The 27471-nt window shown below is 47.9% G+C and overlaps 1 protein-coding gene across 1 annotated transcript in view; it reads left to right on the top strand.

The window, feature by feature from the left end:
• The window catches only part of MED27 (mediator complex subunit 27), a 200030-nt gene that overhangs the window by 157464 nt on the left and 15095 nt on the right, over positions 1-27471 (top strand). The window contains exons 5-6 of the mRNA XM_024762566.1: positions 11636-11743; positions 21137-21178. Coding sequence (XP_024618334.1) covers positions 11636-11743; positions 21137-21178 — 150 coding nt within the window. The remainder of the gene's footprint in view (positions 1-11635; positions 11744-21136; positions 21179-27471) is intronic.

Raw genomic sequence — 27471 nt, 5'->3', positions numbered from 1 at the left:
ACCCCGGATGCAGCTAACCTCTTGTCAGAGCCTCTGCCCTTCACGAGCACCCCGGCCTGCCCTTGGCCGGTGCCTGCCTCTCTCCTGCCCTCCCCACCGGCCTCCTCCTCCTTCCTCGGGTCTTTCCCACCCAGGCCTCTGCCAGGCTCCTCCCATGGCCAGCCGCTGCCCCAGCACCCTGCATGGCCTGGCTTCACCTTACATAATAGCTTTCTACCGCATGTGAACCTACCCCCTCACCCAGCTTTATTGCCTTCCTAGCCCCACACGGATGATATATTTTTGTTTCTCTATTGTCTGCTCACCCCCCACCCCAAGAATGCACCCGTATGAGATGTTCTGTTCACTGCTCCATCTCTAATCCTTAGGCCGATGCGTGGTACAATAGTGAGTGTCCAAGAAATATTGGAGTGCATTCAATGAACAAACGAATCATTGAATCATCTGATCTAAATGTCATTTTTTCACACATAGGTATTGCCTAAATAATCTCTCTTTGAGCTCTTCCCTTTTTGTTTATTTCCTTTAAAACTCTTGGCAAATTATACATTTTTATTTATATATTTATTTGTTGCCTGTCTCCTGCACCGGGACTGTTAGCTCTCTGAAGCTCTCTTTCGTTTACCTCTGTGTACCTAATGCCTAGCCTGCACATGACATGCGTTGACAAGTACCTGCTGGGTGGACGGAGGGGGAGGACCGGAAAGCAAGCCATCTGCAGCGCAAGGCAGCTCCAGGCTCCAGTGCATCCGTCTGTCCGTCTGTCTCCCCTCCTCCTTTCCCCAGCACTTCATTCCTCCGCCCTCTCTCGCTACATGGCCTCCCTCTCAGAGGAGTGCTATTTTCGGTTCCCAGTCTTCTCCATGTTCTCCAGGCCAGATTCTGGAAGGAGGCAGTTTACGTGGTCTAGCCAGTATGGGGAGAACCTTCTGTACCAGACCCAGTTCCTACCCCTGGGCCAACTGGTTCCGCCCAGGAGAGAAAATAGCTGCTTTCCGGGCAGCAGGCATGTCCTGCAAGACGGGAACGTTGAATGCGGTGGCTTCCTTGCTGCCGTGTTCAGGGCAGGGGACAAGTAAAGGGTGTGTGTGCTGACGGGGATTCCGCATCACATCCCTTAGTAGAAACTTGACGTTTTCAGCATATTGGAGAAAACAATAGTCAGCTTCTCCTTTTGTCAGCTAACCCGTATCCCACTTCATTCTCCCAACATCTTTTTGGAATCTTGATGCCCTGTTTTTATACAGGCATCGTATTCTCCTTTTTCCCAGAGGGGTTTATGTTATATATTTGAATGTATGTTTTATAAATGAAAATGAACTAAATTCTGTTTTGACAGTTTGGGGGATTTTTCATGACACTGCAAGGGAAACCCTATAAGGTAGCCAGAAACCAAGGTCAGGAAGCACAGTTTTTCTCTGTTGTCTTTTTGCTTCTTTACATTGTGTGTGAATTTTGTTGTTGTTGAGGGGAACATGAAGCCAGATGAGAGAGGATGGCTGTGAGGAAGTTGTTATTTATCGTATGAAATGGAAACTTATTTCTTAATCCGTCCTTGTCATGAAAACGAACTTGGAGGGGCTTCCCTGGTGGCGCAGTGGTTGAGAGTCCGCCTGCCGATGCAGGGGACACGGGTTCGTGCCCCGGTCCGGGAAGATCCCACATGCCGCAGAGCGGCTGGGCCCGTGAGCCATGGCCGCTGAGCCTGCGCGTCCGGAGCCTGTGCTCTGCAACGGGAGAGGCCACAACAGTGAGAGGCCTACATACCACCAAAAAAAAAAAGAAAACGAATTTGGAGAATGAGTAAGACCTCTCTGATGAAACTGCACTCCCACCAGGGCAGTTGTGACTTTTGAAGAGAGGAATGGGTTCAGGAAGATCAGAAGTGCCCACCCAGATTGTTAACACTGATGGCTCCTTAGGAAATGATGCAAATGTACTCATCAAGGGAATAAGCCACCTAAAGAAAAATGAACGTATCTTATTAGGCGGGGTGCTTCGTAACTGTTAAAAAGGATTACCGCAGTGATACAGCAGTTGCTACCACGTAGCGAGTGACAGTAGTGACTCCCCTGGACGCTTAATAGCAGTGGATGCCCAGTCCTTATAAAGGGTTCCATCTTAGAGACGAGGAAGCCAGAGCTCACGTGAGTTGGTTTCCCCAGAGCCACGCTGCTTTGTACATGGCAGAGGCAGAATTTGAACTTGGGTCTCTCAGGCTCCAGAGCCCTGGCCCTCGCCCCCTCCCCACGCTGCCTGTGCCCCATGACAAGGGCAAGGAGGGAGTCACCCAGCATGACCACGGGTAGCGATAGCGTACTGGCCATGTTTGAATCACAGTGCTAAGCCCTTCACAAGTCTGGTGTCATTTCCTCCCCACAGCAGCCTTACGCTGGGTCCTACAGGCAAGAGAGCTGGGGCTTAATAGGCCAGGTAACTTGCCGCAAGTCACACAGCGAGGAGGGGGCAGAGCTGAGATCTAAACTCAGGTCTTTGCTTCCCCCAGAGTCCTTACACGTAACTCCCGTGCTTGCTTGCCTTGCTGGCAAGTTGAGTTTCTAACTTGTTGGTAGACAGAACCTGAAGTCAGCTTATCTGCCTTACTTTAGGTCTCTGTCAAAAGGGAAGATATAGTTCACATCTTGAGGCTGTAACAACTTCACATCTCAAATCTAGCCCATCCATGGGAGTCGCTTTCCAGTTTGATTTTCTCTTTCTTGTATCACACTACGTTGCATTGCATTTTATCAGCAGAGGCATAACTGAGCCACCCCATTGAGCAAAAAACAGGTGACCTTCAGCGTAGAGGAATCTCAGTTTTATCTTTGATGCTCCCTCCGTCTGACCTCCTGGTTTCCAAGTCACGCAGCCCATTTTCTTGTTACGAGTGGGTTACTGCCCAGCTCCTCGCACCAGTGACCTCCTCTTCCAGCCATGACAGCGAGTTTATCTTCGCTCCCTCAGCTTGGCCAGCGTTTCAGCCTTTCAGGGTTGGTCTGTCTCCGTTTTCTCTTGGCTATTTCCAGTTTTACAGTTTTCCTAGAAAGAAGCAGCAGCCAGTTTCCCTCTGAACCTCTAGGCCCCAGTCCTTGCTGCTGCAGCTTTGAGAGGCCTGCTGTCAGGAAAACAATTCAGCCCTGCACGATTCTGTCAGGGCTGCACATACCTAGCAGCTATGCAGAATTCAGAGCGCTCACTTTAAAAAAAAACCCACTAAAATTAGACAAAGCAAGTGTGTTAGTGGCATCTTATAGAGGAGGTCAAGAGTGTGAGTATAAAACCATTTGGGGGGGAAGCCAGGAGCCTTGTGAAGCACGGTTTTGAGCTACTCACCAGAGTTCCAGAAAGTATGGCTGGCGGTTTGAGGATTAGATGGTCCAAGGCTCTGTGGTCGCCGTGTCTTGTGATTTAGAGACGTTGCTGCGGGGTCACGGACCAGGCATGAGAAGGGGAAACAGCAAGAGGCAGGCGCCTGGCCCTGCGCAGAACAGCAGTGACCTTGCCCTCAAAGCTTTGCTAAACCTCAGCTTCCTTCTATTCAGAATGAGACTGAGACACCTACCTGCCTGGGCTGTACTGCAGGGCTCTTAGGTAGAGGAGGAAACTACAGCCCCGTGGGCTCGCCCCAGTCCTTGTCATAGAGCCAAGGGGGTGTCCGCGTTATTCGGGGGAAGACTCCCAGGCATCAGGGAAAAGCTTGGGGGAACGTGTTTTCCAGGTCACATCTAAGAACATCTCTTGGAGGAACGTTTCATGGGACATCGTCTGGGGAGTGCTCGTCTATACAACCAACTCCACCTTTCAAAACGTGGGGTAAAACACAGGCGCCCAGCCAAGCATGTTCCGACAGCTCAGTGACGCAGCACTCTTCTCCCCAGAACTTCTCAAGTACACGGTGAGCCCCATGTGGTCAAGCGCCGTGTACCACCCTCCAGTTAGTTCAGGCATGTGGCAGTTGTATCACCTCCTTCAAGGTAGGAGCCATATTTGGTACTTCTTAACCTCTCTAGGCTTCAGTTTACCCCTTGGAAAATGGGGCAGTTGGAGAAAATGACTTTTTAAAACTTGCCGGCTCTGAAGTTACATGATTCTCTGAAGTAGTGCCCTTGCCCAGTGCTTCGCGTAATACATACGCTTATATATTCAATAAATAAGTGCTTACTGGGATCATTCACTTTCTCCTCATCTTTCTTTGTCATTAGTACAAAGAGGAAGGTTCTTGGTTCTGTACTGAAGAAAAACTGTTCCTGAACCTCCTATAGGTGCCTGTCTGCCCCTCTCTCCCTCCCTCCCCACCCCGTTCTAACTACACTTTGTAAAACATCATTTCAAGTACAGCAGGCCCCTTAAGGACACCTACACAGTAAACTTTTACCTTGTTTATACCTGGAAAATAACATTTGTGGACACGTGTATATATGGTTGGTTTCTTTTTTTTTTAAAACTGTATCCCTGCCCCAAAAGCAGAGCTCATCCATGTAGCCTTTGTCTGAGTGACAAATATTGTGCTCCCCACTTCACCTCCCACACACGTGCCTTATGCCGGGCCAGGGGGTGCTGTGTCCAGTCCGGGTTCCTCATGCAGGTAAGCCTTTGGTCAGCTCGCCCCCGCTGCATCCTGGACACGGCTATTGCTCGGGCTCAGGGTGCCTTCTCCCTGCACAAGCCCAGGGGAGCGAGGTTGTAAGCGATCAGCTCCTCCCACCTTCCAAGCTCACCTGGTCTGCCAGTGTAGATAACGTCTCAACTACCAGATCTGTCACGTTTGCGTTGGATAGCAGTCAGCGGCAGAGCAGAATGAAATATCTTTGCTATTCTCCTCCACTTGCCTCCCACTTTGCGACTTGCCTCGCCATAGTGAACTAGAAATTCTGCCAGTGCCATACAGCTTGGTAGGCGACTGCCGTAGAACAGATAGAGAAGACCGCTGACGCAGCCCCCACAAGGGGATGGGCTGTGACAGCATCTCTAAGGGCACTTCCTGAAAGGGTGACGGCCGGCTGGGTGGTCCAGCCCGGCGGCTTCCTTTCCAAGCGCTCCTTGGTTCCCGTTGGGGAAGCACAGTGCATCCGTAGACTCTTCACAGCTTGCCATCTGAACACACGGGGACAGACGCAGAGGTAGTGAGTGACCTGCTCAGTGTAGGAGAAGGGTTACCTTGGCAACGGACGCAGAGGTAGTGAGTGACCTGCTCAGTGTAGGAGAAGGGTTACCTTGGCAACGGCAAGCCCACTTCATCACCAGATGCATTAGCTTTATTTGTGGGATCCCATAGCAGTTGCCAAACACCGACCTGTGGTCCCGTCTCTGGGCATTTTGCTCCAGCCATGGCCAGGATTGGCTAGTTTGTAGAGCAGTGTCTGTTGGCCTGTATATGGTGCACCGCCGTGTCAGTCTACCAAAACTCCAAGGTCATTGCGATCTGCTGCATCCAGACACGTTAGGAACTGGCACAGTCCAGATACATAAGAATCTGAATCATTATAGGGTGATGTGCGAGCCTGGAGGAGCACACGTGAAGCTCCGTCTTGAGGGCAGGGCTCGAAGGGCTCATAGGACCCTCTCCACCACACCACTTCTGAGGAGAACGAAGGCGGATGGCTGGTGAGTTGTGTGGTGTGCCACGCCCGCGGCCGTGTGTCTCCCATGGATCGTCGTCGCATTTCATTCCTCAGCGGGCCCCTCCGCGTCTTGCAGCTGTGTGAGCAGGCACGAGAGGTGGCCCGACTTGCCCTTGGTCACCCTGCCTGTAAGGGACAGGTGTGGCACAGAGTCCCAGTGCGCTTGACCTTCACAGTAAATGGCCTCTTCTGGGAGTCTGCAGGGTCAGCCTACGTGGCAGCTTCGTGCCCTCCCCACGCCGCCTGCACCTCAGGCTCGCAGACTCTCAGCACTCACTCAACAGGAGCACATTTTTGTTCACACTTCAGGGCCTGCACAACTGTCACCCACTCTCTGCAGTGTCCCTTTAGCCCCAGGTGTGACAGCAGAAGGGCAGATCAGCATAGGTGGTAATTTCACTGGGCTGGAGGCAGCAGCCCTTCCGGTTGCAGCTTTGAGGTTAGCTGGCTTCAGATCATTTCACCTCTGTGAAGTCCAGACAGGGTTTCGGGCCGAGCAGCAATAGCTGCCCCTGGGAACCAGGCCCCGCGCCACAGCCCTCACCAGGCGCCTTGTCTCCTTGACTCTTCGCGGTCGTTATCTCCATTAGCTGGAGGAGAGTGATGTTCAGAGAGGGTAAGTAACTGGGCCAAGCTTTCCAGTAGCAGAGCCGAGACCCGATTCCAAATGCACCTGATTCCAAAGCCTCGAAATGTTAAGCTTCAAAATTGTGTATGCAGTTTCATTATGACCGTGTTAAAAATTCAAAAAGCCATAACTCTGTGCGTATTCAATCTAGTTGAGCACCAGGGTCCTTTCTGGCTCTATGCAAAGTAAGAATTGACAAACTTCATGGCCTTGACGGGCTCGAGAGATAACAGAAGTAAACCGCACCAGGGTCCTTTCTGGCTCTATACAAATAAGAATTGACAAACTTCATGGCCTTGACGGGCTCGAGAGATAACAGAAGTAAACCAGAGCCAGACAAACTTCATAGGCCTCAATGGGCTCAAGAGATAACAGAAGTAAACCAGAGCCAGACTTCAGAGCACTGAGTGTCCATAAACTAGCACCGCCTGCGATAGACACAAGCTGGAGGGACGCTCTTGGTGAGCCTCCCTGGCTCATGCACCTTCCCTGATAGCCTGAAGCCACAGCGCACGAGGTGGGGCATGGAGAACCAGCCTATCCCAGGACTCCAGAGCAAACCGGGCAGGAGGGGTGGGGGGAGGTATGACGGGCTGAGGGTGGAGGGCAGAGGTGCGAAGTATGATTGGGGGGGCAGGAGTAAGGGGGGGCCGTATGACTGTGGAGTATCTTATTTTTTTATTAGAAAAGAAGTTGAAACGCTTAGACCTCAAAACATAAATGAATGTAGGATAAGAAAAAAAGTGGGAAAGGAAAAACTATCCTAATCCAGATTCATAGCATGAAAAACAAAAAAATTAACCTATCAAAAAAAGATTTGCCCCTTGCTCTGGTTGCGGTCTTGAAATACCATTTCCCACTGGAAAGAGCCAGAGTTGCTTGAGGAGATGGCTGATTCATGACCTCAGGTGGGAACCGTCCAGGACAGGCCTGGGATATCATATACCAGACAGCAAGGAAACCATCACAGAGACTAGGGTTATGACGAAAGGATTCAGCCTCAAATAGATGCCCACCAGCCACAGACAGAACAGTTCGAGCATCCGTAAGAAGAACAATTGCATCAGACAAAAATATATCAAATACGTTTCCCTCTTTGAGTTTATAATAATGTTAAGGGAAAAAAACTAAGCCATCTACATTGGAAGTAAACTAGTGAAACAGTGCTTGTTTGAAAACTGGTATGTGTATAACTGAATCACTTTGCTGTACACCTGAAAGTAACACAACATTGTCAATCAACTATACTCCAATATAAAATTAAAAGTTTAGAAAAAGAAAGCTGGTAAATAAATGGAAAGAATTGAGCATTTATCCTCTCTCACACATATAATAAATTCTACCGCTGGGTAACCAGTTAGTAGATAGGGGAAGTTTTTCTTTATAAAAGTGATCCAGCTAATAAATGAAGGCTGTTGATCTCATTGGAATACAACCGTCTGTAACCCCTGGTGAATTTAATGGGTCATCAGCTGCCAGCATCACAAACTGAGACACCTGACCTCACGTGCCTCCTGTTGGTAGTCTGTGACACCCCTGTGAAGTAGTCATGCCAAAAAAAAAAAAAAAAAAAAAACACAAATTTTTTTATAAAAAAAAAAAAAAAAAAAAAGTCAAGCCTGAATCTCATCTAATTACCAATTTACAGAAGTACAGAGTAAGGAGTAACATGTACACCACCGGGACGCCATCTGCAAAATCCAGACTGTGGAAAACTCTATAGAAAAAATGACCCAGTTTCTTCAGCAAATAGAATGGGGAGAGGGGATAGAGAGAGGGATACCTTTAGTTTAGGAGAGACTTATGATATAGGTCAGCCAGTTCCATTGTGTGGACCATACTCAGATCCTGATACAAGCAAATTTTTTTTTTTAATGTGGCATTTATGAGACTGTTGGAAATGAACACTGACCGAACTGCAGGTTTGATAACACTGGAGAATTCCTGTTGTTGTTTTAGATGTGGAGTGTGGAGTGGCAGCATGGCTCTGTTTTTTTGTTTTCAGAGCCCTTATCTTTTAGAGATACAGACTGAAATATTTACAGATAAAATGATACCATGACTGTTATTTGTTTCAAAATAATTCAGGAAGGGAAAAGTAGATGAGGGTGTAGATAAAACAAAGATCTGCCCGAGACTTGTAACTGTTGACATTGGGATGGGTCCGTGGGGGTTCTTTATACTATTTCATTTACTTCTGTATATGTTTTTTTAAGTCTTCCATAGTGAAAGGTTTAAAGGAGGTAATTAAGTCGGTACTTCTGGGAGGGGGTGGATTTTATTTTGTTTTGTTTTGATTTAATAGCATCCACTGCTGATAAGAGTGGGGTGCTGACAATAGGGTTCTTAACCCTTCTGGTAGATTGTATCAAAAGCCTTAAAATACTTGGACTGTTTGCCCCAGTAATTACAATTCTACCAGTCTGTCCTCAGGAACTAATACCAAATGCAGCAAAAATTTGGTGAACAAAAGGGCACATTGCAGCCTAATATTTTTTTTTTTTTTTTTTTAATTAATTTTTATTTTTGGCTGTGTTGGGTCGTCGTTTCTGTGTGAGGGCTTTCTCTAGTTGCGGCAAGCGGGAGCCACTCTTCATCGCGGTGCACGGGCCTCTCACTATCGCGGCCTCTCTCGTTGCGGAGCACAGGCTCCAGACGTGCAGGCTCAGTAGTTGTGGCTCACGGGCCCAGTTGCTCCATGGCACGTGGGATCTTCCCAGATCAGGGCTCGAGCCCATGTCCCCTGCATTGGCAGGCAGATTCTCAACCGCTGAGCCACCAGGGAAGCCCCCTAATATTAATATTAGGGAAAATTTGGAAGCAACTAATGTCCAGCAATAGGTGAATGGTTAAAGAAATTATAGTATAGCCACTCAGTAGAATGCCAGGCCACGTGTAATGCCAGTTTTGAAGACTACACAGCAACATGGAATGATGCTTACCTCATAATTTTAAATAAAATTTTGACTTGAAATTATATGTTTAGTTTCAGTTATAAACATGTGAAAAATTCAAAAACCGTGCATCTTTGATAGTAAAAAGATTAAAAGGAAGTACCCCAGAATGTTAAAGTGGTGATTAGCTTTGGACGGAAAGTCTATAAACAATTATTTTATTCCTTTTTTCTCTAGTTTTAGATTGTTCCATAATAAGCATTTATTAACTATTTTACTATTAGTTAACTTTAAAATACCAAAAATCACTTATAAAAACAAAAAAAATTAAATATAACATTTCTAGTATCTTTAGTGTGGTTTTTTTTTCCCAATTTATTTTCTTATTTTTGGCTGTGTTGGGTCTTCGTTTCTGTGCGAGGGCTTTCTCTAGTTGTGGTGAGCGGGGGCCACTCTTAATCGAGGAGCGTGGGCCTCTTACTATCGCGGCCTCTCTTGTTGTGGAGCACAGGCTCCAGACGCGCAGGCTCAGTAGTTGTGGCTCACGGGCCCAGTTGCTCCGCGGCATGTGGGATCTTCCCAGACCAGAGCTCGAACGAACCCGTGTCCCCTACATTGGCAGGCAGATTCTCAACCACTGTGGCACCAGGGAAGCCCTGGTTTGTTTTTTTTTTAATTTCATTTTAAGAAGCTTGAGAAATTACTAAGGGAATTTATCAGTTAAAGTCAGCTAGATTTTGTTTCTTTTAAGGAAACAATTGCTTAGTTATCTACGCTTTTTAGCAAAGAAAGTTAAAATATGTTAGAAAATGGTGGCACTGTTGGACGGGGTATGTTGGACCTTCACTGTAACCCAGCGAGAGGCTATTAATTTCGGTGCTTATGACTGCCAGAACTATAACTGGGTTCCTCTCCCTCTCTTGCTTCCTTCCAAGACTGCATGTAAACTAGAGACAGAGTTTCTGTTGCTACCTTGCTGGTTTATTGGCATCCTTCAATAGTGATTTCCAGTTATGCAAGAAATGACCTATTAAATGTTACATGGTATCACAATATTTAAAAGTACTATCCAGAAATAAGGTGCTTTTAACATTCTCTTAAGTGTAAATGAACATGTCATATCTTTTTCTTACCCTGTTTATATTCTGTACTATTTGGGGCATATAGAAATAGAGATCAACTCAGCACTAGACGTTATTGAAGGAGCTAGGTATTAGTCATGTTCACTGACACCCAGGACTGATCGAGAAGAGAAGACCGTTGTTGTTTTGAACAGTAGGTTAAGAACTGCAAGGAATGAGGAAGTAAGGAAAGGATGGTTGAAGGTGGCGTCCTGAGAAACGGCCTGCTGCTTGAGTTGCAGGATTCGGGTTGCTGCTTGGGGCAGAGACTCTTGTCTGAGCCCAGCAGGACTCCTTTTAGCCAATTCTGTGATGTCAGAGCTTCATGGGCCAACCCAGACAGTGGGCCTTGGGTTGGGTCCTTTGCCGAGTCTGCTTTTAGGGTCTCATCTAGGAAATGAAAGAGGAGGCTTGACAAAGTATCAGAAGGGTTTCGTGAGCCCCTAAAAGAAAAGAAGGCGCCGTTTCTATCCTGAAGGCTGAGCCTCTTCAGCAAGCCCAGCAGGTCACTTTTTCCCTGGCATGTGTGAAACTGCACTCTTTTTAGGTTTTTTGTTTGTTTGTTTGTTTTTAATCTATAACATGTGCTTAGGTTCTAAGAGAGTAAAAGCGCTTAAATGTATTTACAGGATCATGTTCCTTTTTGGAGATAAAATTCAGCTACTTTTCATTTACCTTCAGAACTGCTCCACTTTTTACCAGCTGTTAAAAATAGATAGTTCAGGGATTTCCCTGGTGGTACAGTGGCTAAGACTCCATGCCCCCAGTGCAGGGGACCTGGGTTCGATCCCTGGTCAGGGAACTAGATCCCACATGCCGCAACTAAAAAAGATCCCTCGTGCTGCAACGAAGATCCCACACAGCCAAATAAATATTTTTTAAAAAAATAGATAGTTCAACCAGGGGATATCTGGTGCCTGCCTTTCATCCCTCTATCGTACTCTCTACATAGTCCGTGGGTGTCCATAGGCTCGTGACATAATATGAAAACAAATGTGCTCTAACTCCTAGAAGGCCAGAATTGTAGGATAGTCTTTGAAGAAGGTAATCTTAAGACAGGAAAAAAAAAAAAAAGGGAAACTTACTTTATCCAGCAGATAGTAAACATTTGGAAATTATCCTGAGAGTTTCTAAGCCGATATTATAAATAAATTCAGGGTAGTTAGATGAATTGGGACCTGCGCCATCTTAAACGCCTTAGGAGGCTGGCACAAGGCGCGACCACCGCGCCTTTCCTCCGAGTGTCCACTGGTGTGTCTCTCAGGAACGGGAGGAGAGGTGATCCTTTCTTCTTCTCATTGTCTTGCCCAGTTCATGTGATTTGCATGTTCCAGTGTAAGCATTCCCGTTTGTACACGTGTGTTTTGACAGGTGACCTTGGGAAAGGTGTTGAAAGTGATCGTCGTCATGCGGAGCCTGTTCATTGATCGAACGATAGTAAAGGGGTATAATGAAAACGTCTACGCAGAAGACGGCAAGGTAAGCATTCTGGAGTCTTTGGTTTTTTCCTTTATTTTCTGTATCCCAGAACAAAGGTAATAGAGTCCCAGATGAATGACATTAAACACCAGCAATCATAGCTATATCAGTATGAAGCTGAACACTTTACAAAAAACATTTCTCTCTCTCCCCTTGCATTTTTCATCAAGCTTCTGCTTTTTCCTTTAAGCCTGTTACCCTTCGTTGAATTTCTAATTTATCACCTTAGACCCCCAGTTGCCTCATTAAATGTGTCTTCTGAGGAAATGGATTTCTTTCTTCCTTTTTTTTTTTTCCCTTTTTTTTTTTTTTTTTTTTGCCTAGTCGCGCAGGACATCAATAGCCCAGGGTTCAGCATTTTGCTTTTCCTAGAACCATGAGGAAAATTCAAGTTAATGTGACACACAGCCTGATAATGACCATGTTCCTTGAAACTAGCAAGCAGCCCCCAGAAGTTGGTTATCCATAGCAGTCCATATTGAATACTACAATTGAAAAAAGATGAGTTATTTCCATGAGCGATTTGTTTCGTGCGAAGTTCACCCACGTGAACCCCTAATTTCTCTTGACTGCACGCTCTCCATATGGAGATACAGAGAGCACCAGAAGATGCTAATGGGAGTCGACAGCCTTCATTTGTGTTTGTTTCCAGAGCGTAATGAGCCTTCTGCCAGAGATACCCACCCAGATACAGCCTGGTCACTTCCTGACACTAAGCCTCCATCTTCACCTCTCCCTGGAGCTTTCCCTTCTCTTCATGAAGCCCGTTAAAATTTAAAAGTTTGTTTGTACCAGCACTTACCACCCAACGGCCACGTTATAATGAGGATAGACTGTTCTCCAAAAGCAGGGGACAAATGTAGCTTAGCACATAACAGTGTGTTATATAAAAGGTGTGACCCGTAAAGTGGGTCTGTATTTTGGGTTTGTAAAGTGGGTTTGTATTTTGAACAAGTAACCCAGCATTTCGAATTTCCACATTCCACTTGAGTGTTGTCACCATGGGAAGCTACTCTTACTCCCAGGGCCCTGCAGAGTTCTCATAAATCTCCCCATTGAGAGAAAAGCAGTCCTCCAGGGAAGCTTTCCTTTTTCCCTTTGGAAAAACCAAAGTGTCCTGGGAGCAAGTGTGGAGAATAAAATAGATAATTGGGGCAAGTGTGATCTGTCGTGTATGTGACTCAGAAACTCAGATGGCGATTCTAGACGAGAAATCCCAAACTCCTTCGCAGCAGCAGAGGCAAGGCTGGGGCGGTGGAGACCCTCGCCAAGAGCCCGAGTCAGTGGTCATCTAGAGACGGGGTTCCTGTTGCCTCTGTTCGAGATTTACGACTTTATAGTCACCCCTGCTTTGAACCACGCCCTTCCTTTCCAGGGACTTACAAGTGACTTGGGGATATAAAGAATAAATACATAAAAGCTAGGTACTAATAACGACCGTGCTGTAAGAGATACCAAATTCAGGATGGCAGTGAAGCACACTCTGCGTGGAGATTCTAAGGAGTGGAGGTTCTACCTGTTTTGAAATATCAGTATCAATCTCGAACATGATATTTATGTAACTGCCCCATACCGAAAGTGTCCGAAATAACACAAGCGGTGCGCCGCCTAGTTAACAGTCAATAAATAACAGTCAATAAATGATTTTTATTCTGTGCTTAAAACAAGGGAATTAGAAAATAGTCTCACGTGTATTCTTCTAGATTTCTCTCTGATTACTCCTCCTCAGCTGTTATGGGTAGTTCCTTTCCTCCCATCTACCCCCTTGACTCCCAGATTACTGGGGGTTCTCTTCCCCCTCCTCTCATGCCCCTTGGCCATTCTTACATGTACCCCTGTGGTTGCACGTGTCCCCCGCACAGGGATCACTCCTGATTTGTGTCGAGGTCAGACCTGTCCTCCCCAGATGGACCTCAAGTTCAGCCTGTCCAAAATCAACTTCAGCTTCCCTCAGCTGGTCCTTCTCCAGGGTGACTGTACCACCTCACTGCTCAGGCCTTCCTTCCGCTGTCTCCAAATGGAGTCTGTTAGTGGGTCCTGGCGAGTCTCCCTCTTTTTCCCTCCAGCTGGGCCCCTCCCGTCCATCTTCACTCCTCGCTTCTCCTCTCTCTACTGAGTCGCTGCACCAGCCTCCTCACTTCCAGTCTGCAGTCCTGCTTCCCTCCGCCGTCTCTCCTTCACCTGGCCTCCAGAGCTGTCTTCCTGAAGTACACAGCCAAGGGAATGATTTCTTGCTTTCTGCCATGTCCCCGTTGCCCAAAGCAGCGAAGTGGGATATTAGTAGATGTTAGGCACAAAGCAGTCCATGATCAAAAAAGTTGGAGAAACCCTGGGTTAGAGAAAGTTCAGTAGGATTCTTTCTTTACTGTGGAAATTCTTAAGCACTTAGTTTGCCTAAGTGCCTGTGAATCTCCCAAGAGGGGCGCATCGTATGCAGTCTTTTCCCAACTAATGTGACCATCCATCTTTTTTCTTCCTTTATTCTTGGAGCGTATTGTGACACTAGTGTTTGGCAAAACACACCTCCGAAATCTCTGGCTTGTAGAATAAAATCCAGACCCCTTAGCAAGGCATGGAAATGCCTAGTGGTCTGGCCTCTGCCCGCCTTTGCGACCTCATCTGCCGTCACTCTCTACATACATTTCGTCTTTTACTATCCAGCCTTTTGTGCTACTTGTGGCTCCCAGAACGTGCCAGATTCTTGCACACGCTTGCACCTGTGCTCTGTGCCCTTGACCTGCGACACTTGCCCCCCCTCCCGTCCACCTGGCGAGCTTACTGGCTTTACACTGTCTGAGCGCTCTGTCCCTTCTCATCCGGCCCCCATTTTCCCAGAGGCCTCTTCTGTGAGCACGGGCTCTGGAGATGGCAGGCCTGGGTTTGCCTCTACTCACAGTACAAGTGATCGTCATCCACTCGAACCTCCGTGGCATTTTGAACAGTCTTCCTCTAGTACTAGGATCATTCCGTCCTGATTATTTGTGGCATGTCTGTCTCGCAGTTAATGAATATTCTAGCGTCCTCCGTGTTTGGTCTGGTAGGCATTGTGTGAAACAGACCTTGCCTCCAGTGGTTATGGAACCGTAGGTACCACTGTTAGACTCATCTTCCGGACAAGGAAACTGAGACCCAGCATGGTAAAATGACTTGCCTACAGTCACTCACCGAGCCAGGTCCCAAACCTCCATCTGCCAGGGCTCCTTGAGGGTCCAGGCTCTGTCCCGAGACTCTCTCCCTCCTGTGGATATACCTCAGTGCCTAAAACACAGCAGAATAATAGTGTGTGGGAGGGGGTAATGAAAAAGCCTCCTGGGGTTGTGAAAATGCTTTAGGTGGGACGGAAGAATGGAGAACCAGAAGTGAGAGCCGGAAGAAAAAAAGAAACGAGAGACGGGCACTAGACGGAGCAACAGGGAGTGAAGTCGTAAATAAAGAATAAAGGAAGCACGCACATGCACACGGGTCGTCGTGGCTCCCTAATGAGGGATTAGCGTGGGTTCTCTGTTCACCAGAAGGCAAGTGAGTGTGTGTCTGGGAGCCTGAATTCTGAGTCATATCACAAAGGTGGTACAGGAGACCTCTTGCTTCCTTTCACAGCTGCATACATTGGCCTAGAGATAAGGAGGGACCCTAAAAGCAGGAAGAGCACGATTAGGAGGACTGAGTCCACTGGTTCTTGTTGTTGTTTTTTGTTTTTGTTTTTTTAAATATTTACTTATTTATTTTGTTGCGCTAGGTCTTAGTTGCGGAGCCTGGGCTCCTTAGTTGTGGCATGCATGTGGGATCTAGTTCCCTAACCAGGGATCGAACCCCGGCCCCCTGCACTGGGAGCTCGGAGTCCCAACCACTGCGCCACCAGGGAAGTCCCCGCTTGTTGTTTTAAAGGCACATTTACCGCACTTGTCAGAGAAGCTCGCCCAGAATCTAAGCCCAGCCAATTCGATTCACCCCTTTTTTTCAGAGTACCTTACAAATGATAAAAAGTAAAGTGCAGCCATTATTAGTGTTCTTTTTTTAGTACTGATACTGGTATATGTGAACTTATACATTTGTATACATACAAGCATTAGTGCAATTACCGTGTTGACCCGTCTGGCACATCCCAAATAAAATGCAGGTTTGGAAGGAGCCTTTGGAGCCTGAGGTGTGGCCTAAGAACACATCGCCTGCGGTTTTGCTGTTCCAAAGGTGCAGCTCTGCATTTGCTGAGCTGGTGCCTAAGCGCTTGCCTGGGGGTGGATCACTGGCCTGATGCACTAGGTGTGGCTTGGAAAGCCTCGCCTTGGCTTAGGGGTCTGAACTGCGAATTCCTCCTGCCTGTGCAGTTGTCTGTGTTCTTCCAAACCGAAAGCAACCAGCTTCTGAAAGGGTTCTTAGCCCTCTTGTTACAAGAGTGGCCCCACGCCACCCCGATTTCCCCCCATTAGAATCCCAGCAAGCCTGTTCCTCACTTTGCGCTAACACCCACGACCTCTACCCTGATCATCCTTTCTCTTTACCTGTGATGCATATTTTTGATGCCAAGCGCCAGCAGACTAATTCCTCGAACACAATATGAAAACGCTGTTAAGACTTACCACCCTACTCTTCATTGTCATCAGGGAGGAGCAAAGAGCCATGACTCAGCATGTTGAATACCTGGCCATTGTCCTGACTTTACACCAGTCAGACTTAGCTGAAAAGATATAAGTGTCTCGGTTGAATTTACCTTATTAGGGGATTTAGGTTATGTTAATGCTATAGCTTCATTAATTATCCCATATCAATTTTAAAAAGGCCGCTTTTAGCCTCCTAGCACAAGAGAGGAAAAGAAATGGTGGTATCAAAGGGAACCTTCAAAGACAGCCAGAGCTGCCTCCAGGGTAATTTCTGATCCCCGCATTCTTCCCACTTCAGAGTTGTGTGTGTGTGTGTGTGTGTGTGTGTGTGTGTTTGGGTCGAGGCGGTTGGGGGAAGCTTGAATCTGATTCCTCTAATAAGTGTTGGCATCAGCCCCGTTTGATATTAGATGCTGGGAACATTTTGATTTGTTATATATAGCCTTTGAAACTGTTCAGACAACCTTCAGAAAAATGGCCTCTTGTTACTTATGGGGAAGGGGAATCCGGTTTAATTCACATGCAGAGGATGCCCTGAAATGGTGCTTTCAGCAGTTTCTTTAGTAACAAGTGCATGTCCTGATTGAAAGTGAAAAGTTGAAGAAGAACAGACCTGTAAAACTTGTTCACTTTTTTATTCTCCAGGGGAGGGTGGGCAGACTTACGCAGATGACCAAGTAGAAGTTTGTGGTTTTGAAAACTTGGGTGACCGTGGAGAAATCCATCACCGTGGCTGGTTTATAGCACCCTCCCCCTACTGACACATCACCTGTTGACCTTGCAAGCTGAAGCTACTAATAAATAAAAGCTTTAGACGTTGAAGTGCCTGTGAGGCTCGAGTTTTATTTGGAAGTGTTAACTTTAGATAATTTATAGTTTCATTGTACTATTTTTTGAAATGAAGAATTGATAACTTTCTGATAAGCTGCCGTAATTCTCACTTGCTGCCGAAGGAATTCTAGTGGCGATGTTTGTCACGTCAGCAGGCCTGAAAGGTTTGTCACCTTGAGTTTGCAGGACTGTCCCACCGCCACTTTGAGCTGTGACAGCTTAGGGGGCACTGGGAGTCAGCATTCCCTCTGAATTCCAGGTACAGGGCCATCTACCTCCCAGGTTAAGAGCTGGGCCTCTGGAGACACACCTGGTTTTGAATTCTCTACCACATGTTAACGATGTGATTTTGGACAAGCTGCTTAACGTCTTTGGGCCTCAGTTTCCTCATCTGTGAATTGGAAATAATTTTATCATTCTCGTGCGATCGCTGGGAGACTTTAGAAAGATGACACAGGTGCAGTGCGGGCTGAACACGTGGTCCTCTGCAGATGGTATCCGCCCTCTCTGGCTGTGCCGGAGATGCTGATGGGCATCATAGTCAGCGATCCTTTGCCTGCTGATTTTGGGGCATTCGGATTTTTCATTTCGGTGAGTGAATTTGACTGTCACTGTTATCACCAGTTCTTCCTGTGCATCAAGAGGACCTTTGATGTCTGACGTGTAACCTTAGAGCAGATGAATCTGTGCTGAAGCAGTTGGTCATCTGTGGGGTTTGTTTCCATTTTATCTGAAAAGAGACCACATTCCCACCCCTAAAATACTCATTCTAATCCCCGGAGTCCCACAGGCTGCTCCTAAGACTGCAGATTCAGCCCCAGTTACCATAAGGTTGGCTTTTCCATTTTAAGATCTTTCTAATGCTTGCCCAGAGTACTGGGGGAAGCTTAGTTTCTTTTCCCTGACACTATAGTTCAGCATAATTTCTCGTTCCTGGGGCTGAAAGTTTGTAGCTTCCAGAATGCTCCTTTTGGAATATTGCAGCCAGCAAAAAATTGGTAGCCGCGCCCTCCTTTGTAGCAAATAAGCTGAAGGTAATAAATATTCACTTGCGTCAGTCCCGGCTCCCTGAAAGGAATTTCTGAACTCTTCCTGGCCCTGACTCCAGAACACCTGCTTAAATGGCTTTCTGTGGCATAAATCTAGCAGAAAATCAAGTACAGGCTGCCTGCTGCGCCTTCACAGCAAAAGGGGAAGCCACTGTCATCGGATCCCTTTCTCACCCCTGTGCGCCTGGGAAGCAGGGCGTATCGTCTAGCGTCCTTCTATCGCAGGTGGTCAGAACTGGTCCCTAGGGTCCTGAATAATGTATTCCAACGCCTTCAAAAAGAGCAACACCCTCACTCGGAGTGAGTGCTGTGTGTTTTGAGAAGCCACAGTCAGGCTAGAGAGTCCATCTCTTAACTAAACCTGTGCGTATTTCTCTCTGGATGATGTTTTTATTTAAAACATTTTGCAGATACTGAAGGTTTTTTTATATGTATGTAATTTTCTCTTTTAAATTAAAACGAACTTTTCACTCTATATGCAGATTCTTCCTTTTCTCTTTTTCCATGGCCCTGTGTTTATGTCAGCCTGTGTATGATGTGAACAGGCAGGAAGGATAAACAGCAGCGAACTTCAGAAGCAGCAGCTATGGGCTGAAAATGGAAAGAGAACTATATTGGTTCAGATATTGATGTCACTTTTCCAATAATTTAGATGTAGAATCTTTGGCATCTCGCTGTCACCTTGGCAGTGATTTGGTGAAACGAAAAGGTACAAAAAGTTGTTCTTATCCCTTCCGCAATGTCTGAATAGTCTTTAAATGCTACATTTGTTAAGCCCTGGGCTAAACCGCGGCACTGAGATCATGATATAAACCGACTTATCCTCCCAAATATGACCCGCTGCCCAACAGTTTTCTTCAGCCGAATTGATAGTGTAGGGAATTAGCTTCCTGTGTTTCTTTTGAGGTTTCCTTCCAAGTCATCTGGAGGTAACATGTCACTTTTTCCCCTGCAAATTGCTAACCTGTCAAAATAAAAATCTAATGCCTTAAGATTTTAAAAATTCTTAACTCCATCAGGTGGCCTAAGTGGGGGGGCAGTGACTAAAAATTGATACCGTCCTTCTGGAGAGCAGTTAGCCAGAGTAGGAGAGGAGTCAAGTGGGGGCTTGTGTGGAAATCCAGGAAGGAGGTGGTCCACAGTGGGGATGGGGGGGAGGCAGACAGATTCAAATAAATGTTCAATCACAGCTCCTCCGCTGTCATTCCTGGACTTGGATCCGCTAAACTTCTCCTCTCCAGCAGGAGCCCTGCCGCGTCCAGGGGGGCGTCCTCAGCGCCACCCAGATTCCTCCACTTATGAACAGGAAGAAGCCAGGAGAACCGCACGCATGCCTGTTCGCAGCCCAACCGTTCATTGCCGAGGGCGGTTTTCAGAAAGCCCTCAGGACAGAAACAGAACCCCGAACTGTCCCACGTCGGGCGCAGCGCCTCCCTTCCGGTCTTCCTAGAGGAGTCTTCCCATCTGACAGGTCCCCGTGCTCCCAGACGCTTCAGAGTCATCACACAGCACACAGGCTTAAGTAGCCGTGTCTCGGCTTTCCACCTTGACCACTGGCCAACCCAAGGCAGGTTTCAAGCGGCCCATTGACCAGGGGTTTCAGTTTGCTCAGCTCTTGAACTCGTATATTAAAGTTGACTTGTTAGCACCCTTGGGGCCTAGCGACGGCCCCTCTTAATCTGCAGTGTGTTGGGGTAGTTCTGTTTTTGCCGTACTCCGTCTGTTCTAACCTCTTGGAACAGTGAGAAGGCACTGATTTGATTTCTCATACAACCTGTCAAGCCAGAGTGGTTTTGGTTAGACTGAGCCACGGATTACCCTGTGTAGGACTAAGTGTGGTCAGAGGAGGACTGGACTCTGAACTCTGCCCACATTTCATCTCAGACCTCTGTTTCCTTGACCAAGGGGTCCAGGGCTCCCGACCTGACCAGCCATCACAGTGAACTTGCAGAGCGCTGTGAAAAAAATCGAACAAACGAACATATTCTCGGGCCCACTCCAGACCTACTAATTCAGACATTCCAGGGGAGGGACCAAGGAATCTGTATATTAAAAAACGAAAGAAATTCCCCCAGGGGCTTCTGATGCCACCCAGGTTTGAGCACCACCAAGTGAGACCATCCGTAAGAAGCTTCTCCAGATTACCATGGGCAGTTGAATGGCACCGAACCATTGTCTCATCATCTGGGAAGGAAGGTTGCTAATGGGACCAGCCACACAGGCTTGCTCTGGGGAGTGAGTGGGAGAGTACGTGTGGAAGGACCGGTGCGTGCCTGGCGTGGAACAGGTGTTCAACAGCGGGGGGCTGTTTTCCTCCACGCATGCCTGTAACATGCTAGGTTCTGTGCCAGGACAATGTAAACAGGAGAAGTAAAAGCTTCAGTTAGTTTTAAGAGCTGTGAAGATTTTTAATTTTTGAAAGGATAAAGAGAAGCAAGACAACAGGTATGGGAATATTTTAGAGTACCTGGGAGATGCCTCTCTGACAAGGTGATGTTGGAGCCAAAGGAAGTGAAGGGGGAGCCGTGGGAGGGTTTGTGGGATAAGCAGTCCAGGCGAAGAGCACAGCAGGTGCAAAGGTCCTGAGGCAGGACTGACCTTGGCATGTTGGGTGACGCAAGAGAACCGTGGCAGGGGTCAAAGTTAGAGAAGTGAACGAGGGGCTCAGCTCATGGGGCTGCGGACACAGCAGGTGCCTCAGGTTGACTTCTTATACCTCTTCGTATCGTCTTCTCAAATCACCACAGGTTGATAAAGAGGAAATTCAGGCTCGACATTTAGGATCCTTTCAACCCCAAGATTCTGTTTTTCTATAATCATGTTTTGTTTCAAGCTTAATAACAGTAGTTACGATATCATTTCTTGGAGTCCAGAATTCTAAAATTGATGCCAATATTTTATCTCTCCCCCCGCAGCTCGATATATGGTCCAAATCCAACTATCAAGTATTCCAGAAGGTAAGTTGTACTTTTTGCTTCTTCCTCGGGTGGCGCTAAGGGAAATATGAATACTTCAAGGTGTAAACATTGGTCTTAAATCAGAGGCTTTTTAAAAAGTGAAAAGAACCAGACACAAAAGGCTGCTCACTATGTGATTCCATTTATGTGATGTTCTGGAAAAGAAAACATTGGGGGCAGAAATCATATCTGTGGTTGCCAGGGGTTAGGAGTGAGGGAAGGAGATTGTCCCCAAAGAGCTATAAGGGAACATGTTTGGGTGATGAAAATATTGTGTCTTAATTATGGTGATGACACAACTGTATGTTTCAAAGCTCATGGAATGAACTACATGCCCACAAAGGGCAAATGTTACTGTATGTAAATGATGTCTTTAAAATTCAGTTTCTCACAGCCCTGTAATCTACACGGGTGCCTTAAGGGTGAGGATGGGCTGAGGAATGCGGGCTGGCCCTACCCCACCCCCACTCTATTACAGTGGCATCTTTTTCAGCTGTTGGGCTTCCCCAAGAAATACTTTCTGGGAAATGTCAGAAAAAAATGAAATGTGACCAGAGAAAGTCCATTTCCCAGCTCCCAGTGGTGGAAGGGTCCCTTCCCTGGCCCAGCTCAATACTTCTGAAGGCTTCTGAAGAGGCTTCTGAAGGCTTCTCCCATGGCCCTCAGGCCAGGTCCCCTGCAGGGCACCAGCCACTTTCTTCTGTGCTCTCCCTCCTCTGTGTCCGCTTCCATCCAGCAGTGCAAATAATCGAGTTGGTTGTAAATCCACTCATTGCCTCCTCACGATCGACAACAGTTATTTATTGAGCCCCTTTGCCGTGGGCAGGCACTATGCTAGGTGCTAGGAATACAGGGGAAACAAGACAAACAAGGAAGCAGAATCAATAAGAGAACTCCAGGTCATTACCAGGGGCTGTGGTCGAGGACAGGAGGGACCTCCTTCGCATCAGGGTGGTCTCAGGAGGCCTTTAGGCGGCAAAATTTAAACTGAGTCGGGAAGCAGGAGAAGGAGCCAGCCATGCGAAGGGCCACGGGAAGAGGGTCCCAGACAGTGGAAGCAGCAGCCCTGAAAGCTGCTGTGGAGGAGGGACTTGCATGGTCCAGCACTGCTGGGACCCGTGCGATGGGAGCTGGCAGAGGGCGGCGGGGAAGGCACGCGAGCAGGGCCGGCCCGGCAGGTGACTTTAGGTCCCGGTGCAGAATTTGGATTTTACTGTCAATTCAGTGAGAAGCCAGTGGAGGGATTAGTGTGGAGGAAGGATGTGATTTTGAAAGCTGGGGCCGAGTTATCCCCGCTTGAGTAAGAACTGTGTCCAGGGTGTGCCGGGTAGCTTAGCATAGGGTGGTGGGCTTTTTGCAGTTGAGGTGAAATTCATATAACATAACCATTTTAAAGTGAACAATTCCGTAGCTCTTAGACTTCCCCATTGTTGTGCGGCCACCACCTCTATCCAGTTCCAAAACGTTGCCATCACCCAAAGGAAACCCCATCCGCATTAAGCAGTGAGCCTTGGGCTTTGGTATCAAAGGAGCATAACGGACCAGCCCTCTATTGGTGTCTAATGTACCTTAATTCGCGTTGCTCCCTGGACCCCTTTCCAGTGAAAGGGGGAAGCAAAGGACAGATGTCCAGGGTTGGGGAGCGGTCTGAGGCGTAACACCACACATTTAGGGAGCCTACGTAAGCATGAAAATGTCATGATCTTATCACAGCTAAATGCAGTGCGCTACCATGGATTAGATTCTGAACCAGAAAGAACATATTAATGGAAAAACCGGTGAAATCCAAATAAAGTGTGGACTTGAATCAATAGTAAGTAACCAACACTGGTTTCTTAGTTGTGATGAACGTACCCGATAATGAAAGATGCTAACAGTGGGGCAACCGGGTGAGGGGTATATGGGAACTATGTGTACCACGTTTGCAACTTTTCTGTAAATCTGAAACTAATCCGAAACTTAAAATTCATTTCAAAAAGAGGATCATAGTGTTGGCTCTTCTGACAGCCCCAGTCCTTCACCCAGCTGAGCAACCTCGATGCAGAAAGGAAAAAACAGCCTCCCTCCCTGGGCCAGAGCCTAAGGGAAAGAAGTACATAGTCACGGGCTTCACTGGTGGTGCAGTAGTTGGGAGTGTGCCTGCCAGTGCAGGGGAGACGGGTTCGAGTCCTAGTCCAGGAAGATCCCACATGCCGCGGAGCAACTAAGCCCGTGTGCCACAACTAGTGAGGCTGCGCTCTGGAGATTGCACACCACAACTACTGAGCGCACGAGCCACAACTACTGAAGCCTGCGCTCCGCAGCAAGAGAAGCCACCGCAATGAGAAGCCTGCGCACCACAACGGAGAGTAGCCCCCGCTCGCCGCAACTAGAGAAAGCCCGCGTGCAGCAACGAAGACCCGACGCAGCCCCCACCCAAAAAGAAGTGCGTTGTCACGTGTGGGCTTTAGTGTAGGCAACGACGTTTTAACCTTGGCCTTCTTATCTAGGTGACCATACCCAAGGCCTTTACCTGTTCAGCTTGCATAAAGCCTCGGCCTAGTTGCTAACTTTGTCCCTGTTGACAGCTCTTATTTTCCCCCAGCAGCTGTGGCTGAAAAGCGTTCTGAGGAGAAAGAGCACTGCTCGTATCTGCATCTTGGTTCGCTCTCCCAGTGAAGAAGAACATTAACACAGTTTTGGTTTGTTTGTTTTTTTTAACCTGGTTTATCTTAGTGTCCTCTGTGATATTTCAGTGAGTTACTTTCCGGCTCCACTAAAAACGGGCAATGACTTCGGGGGCCCCGAGCATCGCAGACCCATAACCTGGGATTTTAACAATGTCCAATTTCCATTCAGATACCCTCTATGAGGGAGGGCCTTGCCCAGGCTTGCCTTGGCAAATATCGTTTCTAATGTTCTGTGTAGTATTAAGTATTTTTGAATGCAAGCAGAAAGTTTATTAGGAAGTTGTAAAATGTGTGAAACACAGATTTGGTGAAGCATAGATTTGGAGAGAAAGTGCTATATTTTTATTCTACCACCCCTAAAAATAACCTGCCAAGCACTCTTTATGTTTGTTTAAAACTACAAATGTACAGCGCGGCAGTGTTTAAAATTTGATATTGGTTAGTTGGGGAGATTTAGGAGCGCCCGCCAGTTCCCTCCTCGTAGTTTATGTAACATGTCTGAAGCAGTAAAAATGGATGAATTTGTAGAGATGGGAATTTTATCTCAAGTGGTGAATGGCATGTTATCCGTATTTATGCAGAGCCCTTTCTGAGGTTCCTTTATCATCCCTCCCCTCACCTATTTTTTAACTAAATGGACGACCTCTGAGACTGACCTGTACTAGATTAAAGAACCATAATTTGGAGACAGGAGAGAGTGCTTTCTGATGAGAACAAAAGGCAGATAATGTTGAGGTCCTTTTCCTTTTTCAGGGGCAGGTAAGACTTAGTGGATTACAGAGTCCGTGCTCGTCCCTACTGAAACATTGTCCATTTGCTGTCAAATTAAGGAATATATTGGGAAATAATGTAGTACAGAATTCAGTTTAATCCTTTATCAGTAAAGCTTTCCAACTAATCATCATTGCCTCGCAGGGGCTTGGGATCTTGTTCTTGCGGACGAGGTTGGTAAAGAAGATGAGGAATGTGGAACGTGGAATCACGATGGGGGGTGACCTCACTGGGCTTATTTCATTGTGTTAGTTTCAGGCCATGTTGTGGGTCAGAGGGCCGCCCTCCCTATTCCACAGCCAGACTGAAAGCAAAGCTGGCACCGCCGCGTTCCTTGCAGATTCTGAAGGCCTGGTCCAGTTGACAGGATGATGTTTAACATTTCAAACTCAAAATGCCAAAAGAAAAGATTAGGTGGCAACATTTCCAAACTCTGCTTTTTAGTATCGGCTTTTGCTTAGAATTCTATTTTCTTCCTGTCTACCCACTTAAATTTGAGGTGTCCTGATTGATGTTGCTTGTAGCATTTCCCAGAAAGACACTGCTTGAGAGCACAGTGGTAAACGTTCCCTTCTGCCCGTCATCAACCTGCTTACAGCCATCCAAGTAACCCGGCCCGGGGAGGCTCAGTTATCAACCTGATCCGGAAAGACTCAACCTGGAGCAGGAGTAAAAGTGATTGGGGAAGTACAAGGTCAAGGAGGATCCTTGGTCACCGATAAGAGGTCATTTCTCGGGCAGGAAACAGTTCCCAAGTGTCCTAACCGTGTGGGTAGACGCCGGAACTGTGCCCCAGCCCCAGCTCTGAGGTGGGGACACTAGCAGCCACCGTGGCTCTGTGAGCAGCGTGGGGGCAGCTGTCTCCCCGCGTTGCTCTGCTGTAGGTAGGGCCCCAGCGCTTCCTTTCCTTGGCGCTCATTATGCGGTTGCAGTTGTGTGTGTTTTCCTGCCCACAAGTAGCAGCGGTGGCCGCCGCAGAGAGAGGCCTGATGGGAAGGCAGGGAGCCCCCCCAGGTCTCTCCCTCAAGGTGACAAAGCCGGGGGTGGGAGGGGACACTGCCTCGCAGAGCCAAGCCAAGCTTACACTCGCCTTTTTATTTCTGGAAAATAGCACCAGGCGCTGAGAGGACGGAAACACGCGCCTGTCAGATTCTCCTCGGGCTGTGCCTGGCTCCCCAGGTTAAAGACAAGCACACGAGGTCCCGTGGCAGATCCTACCGCATGAAGCTAAACGCGACCTGCCTTTTGTCTGTGACGGGGACTGTCGGCAAGCCCTTTCCCTCTTCCTCATTAGCCCCCTTCCCTGGCGGTGGAGGGCTGGGGACAGCTGGCCGTGGAGCCGCGGCTGCCGACAGGCTCCCATCATTTACCACGGTGTCCCGGAGGCTCTCTGCACTCGGTCCTAGGGCAAAGGAGCTTTTTATAGCCAGCAAGCCTCCCGCAGAGCAGATTCAGAGAATGGAACTTCGGAATAGGGGGCACCGTCTGAAAGGGCAGAATCACAAAGAGCCGGGAACGGTTTCAAGCGTGTTCGTATTTTTCTGACATTTAAACTCTGCAGGGGCGCTCACTGTTTTGATCTTTAACCTCCTAACTTCAAAACAGTGGGCATTTTCATCCAGTAACTTAGGAAGAGCCAGAGCAACTCTGCAGCTACTTTTACTCCGTTAAATCTTGGCAGGGAGGCCAAAGAAAGAGCTGGAGTGTGTGTGTGCAGCCCCAGGTGGGCAGGTGGGGACGAGAGAGATGGTGTCGGAGGGACTGGCACCTGCGTCGCAGCTCTTTCACTTGGAGGCAAAGCACAAAAGTCGTAGCTGCAGATGTCCGGTTCTTCGTCCACAGTTATTATTCTAGAGGCAGCAGAGGCAAAAGTAACCCTTTCAGTCCCGTGCAGAGCTTAGCCGTGGACAGGTGATGGATAATGTTCTGAGCAGGCCGCCACTGCTTTTTCATTCCTGTGTTCGTTCATTCGTTCATTTTTTCGCTCCCTCGTTCATGCTTCGATACAAACACTGGCCTCTGTGGGGCAGACTTTATCAAGCGGCCGGTGCTTGTCAATAGACAGGATTGCGTGAGCCCTAGAAGGACCAATTCTCTGAAATGTTGGAGACACTGAGTACCTGGCTGAAATTGAGTGCCTGCCCAAATAGTATGTGGCAGACCTAACTTGTTACTCGTTCCAAGCCCCGGGAAGGGGAGCTGTCCCCACGTGGCTGAGTGTCTGTACCTGCTCTAGCGTCGCACGTCACCAGAGGGACTCAGTCAACAGGCGTTCAGTTCTTCTCAATCTCATGCTCTAGAACATCTCAAGTTTCTTCCTGCCAGCTCACTTCCATTTCCTTCCAGAAGCCCCTCTTCCAACAGCACGGATAAGGCCCCGGAGGAGGCTGTGGTTGTGGTGAGAGCCCGAAGGCAGCGGGCCACATCTCTGTCCTTGCCCTTGGCGGTTGCCCTGCCCAGGTGAGGCCGTCGGCAGAGGCCCCCGCGCCTAGAGGGGACCCCTCAGCCTGCAAAAGGGGGTCTCATGTCGTAGGAGGGCCCTTTGCTTTTTCTGGATCCCGTTGCTCTCGTGGTCCCCTTTTCTCTCAAATGCTGTCCAGCTTCCTCCAAGAGGAGAGCTTGCGTACGATGGACCGTATATGGTGGCCTTGGTGTCCTGTTTCTGTGTGTTCTGTCGCTGCCTCACACATGTGTCTTGGCAGCCCCAATCAGAAAGCCGAGGGAGCAACTTTGACCGGTGGCAGGGCTGGGGGGCAGCTTCACGAAGGAAGAGAGGTTCCCGTCCGTGGTCTCAGTGGCGGGGCGGGGCGGGGCGTGCATGGGTGGCAACTCTGCAGGAGCCAAGCAGAGGGC

Source organism: Neophocaena asiaeorientalis, unplaced genomic scaffold (genome assembly GCF_003031525.2).
Source record: "Neophocaena asiaeorientalis asiaeorientalis breed wild unplaced genomic scaffold, Neophocaena_asiaeorientalis_V1.1 scaffold78, whole genome shotgun sequence".
Taxonomy (NCBI): Eukaryota; Metazoa; Chordata; class Mammalia; order Artiodactyla; family Phocoenidae; genus Neophocaena; species Neophocaena asiaeorientalis.
The sequence above is the reverse complement of the archived record's forward strand: the minus strand, read 5'-3'. Positions and strand labels throughout refer to the sequence as shown.